Genomic DNA, 897 nt, shown 5'->3' on the forward strand with positions numbered 1-897 from the left:
TTTTCGCTCATTTTGGGCCTCGCTCATTTTTCTACCGGGCTCCGCTCATTTTTAATCCGCACCCGCGGTCGTGGGGGTGCGGATTACCCCACGACCGCGTCTCGCTCGTCACGTACGATACGTGCGTCACGACGAACCTGACGCCGGCCGGAAAGGCGCTCCTCGCGTCCAAGGTCCAGGGCGTCCACGCCGGCTCGTGCACCAACCTTAGCGGCAGTCTCCTCGCGGTCCTTGAAGAAGTCCAGTCGTCGTCACGGCACGATAAAGGCGAGCCCAACCCGGTGCAGTCGGTCTTGCTGCTCACGAACGGTCTTGCGAACGCCGGCATCTCGTCCCGGAGCGGCCTCGTCGAGCTCCTTGAAGGCGTCTTGTCCAAGAACGTGTCGCTCTTCACCTTTGGCTACGGCTCGGACCACGACGCGGAGCTGCTCAGAGAGCTCTCGGACCTCGGACGCGGGTCGTACTACTTTGTGCAGAACTTCGACAGCGTCTCACTTGCGTTCGCCGACTGCCTCGGCGGCCTCCTCATTGTCGTGGCCCAAAACGTTAAAGTCGAGTGCGTCGCCGCCGCCAACGTCTCGATCGCGAGCCTCAAAACCAAGCGGCCGGTGACGACGAACTCGCACACCACGTCCTACACCGTGGACCTCGTCGACATGTACGCCGAAGAAGAGCGCGATATCTTGGTCCAGCTGACGCTCGAGGCGTGGCCAGCCGCCGACACGGACCAGCCGCTCGTGACGTTCAACGTCCGCTATGCCAACGTCCTGACGTCGTCGCTTGAGACCACGTCGACGAGTGTCACCGTCGGACGCCCGGTGACAATGACGGACGCGTCGCTGGATGCGCTCGTCGTGCAGCAAAAGCACCGCATTGAGACGGCCGAAGCGCTCGAAG

The 897-nt window shown here is 62.8% G+C and overlaps 1 protein-coding gene across 1 annotated transcript in view; it reads left to right on the forward strand.

Moving 5' to 3' along the window:
• Positions 1–574: 574 nt before the first annotated feature.
• The window catches only part of SDRG_01090 (hypothetical protein), a 503-nt gene continuing 180 nt past the window's right edge, over positions 575–897 (forward strand). The window contains exon 1 of the mRNA XM_008606603.1: positions 575–818. Within this exon, the coding sequence (XP_008604825.1) occupies positions 657–818 (162 nt within the window). The 5' untranslated portion in view covers positions 575–656. The remainder of the gene's footprint in view (positions 819–897) is intronic.

This window comes from Saprolegnia diclina, assembly GCF_000281045.1.
Source record: "Saprolegnia diclina VS20 unplaced genomic scaffold supercont1.2, whole genome shotgun sequence".
NCBI lineage: Eukaryota > Oomycota > Saprolegniomycetes > Saprolegniales > Saprolegniaceae > Saprolegnia > Saprolegnia diclina.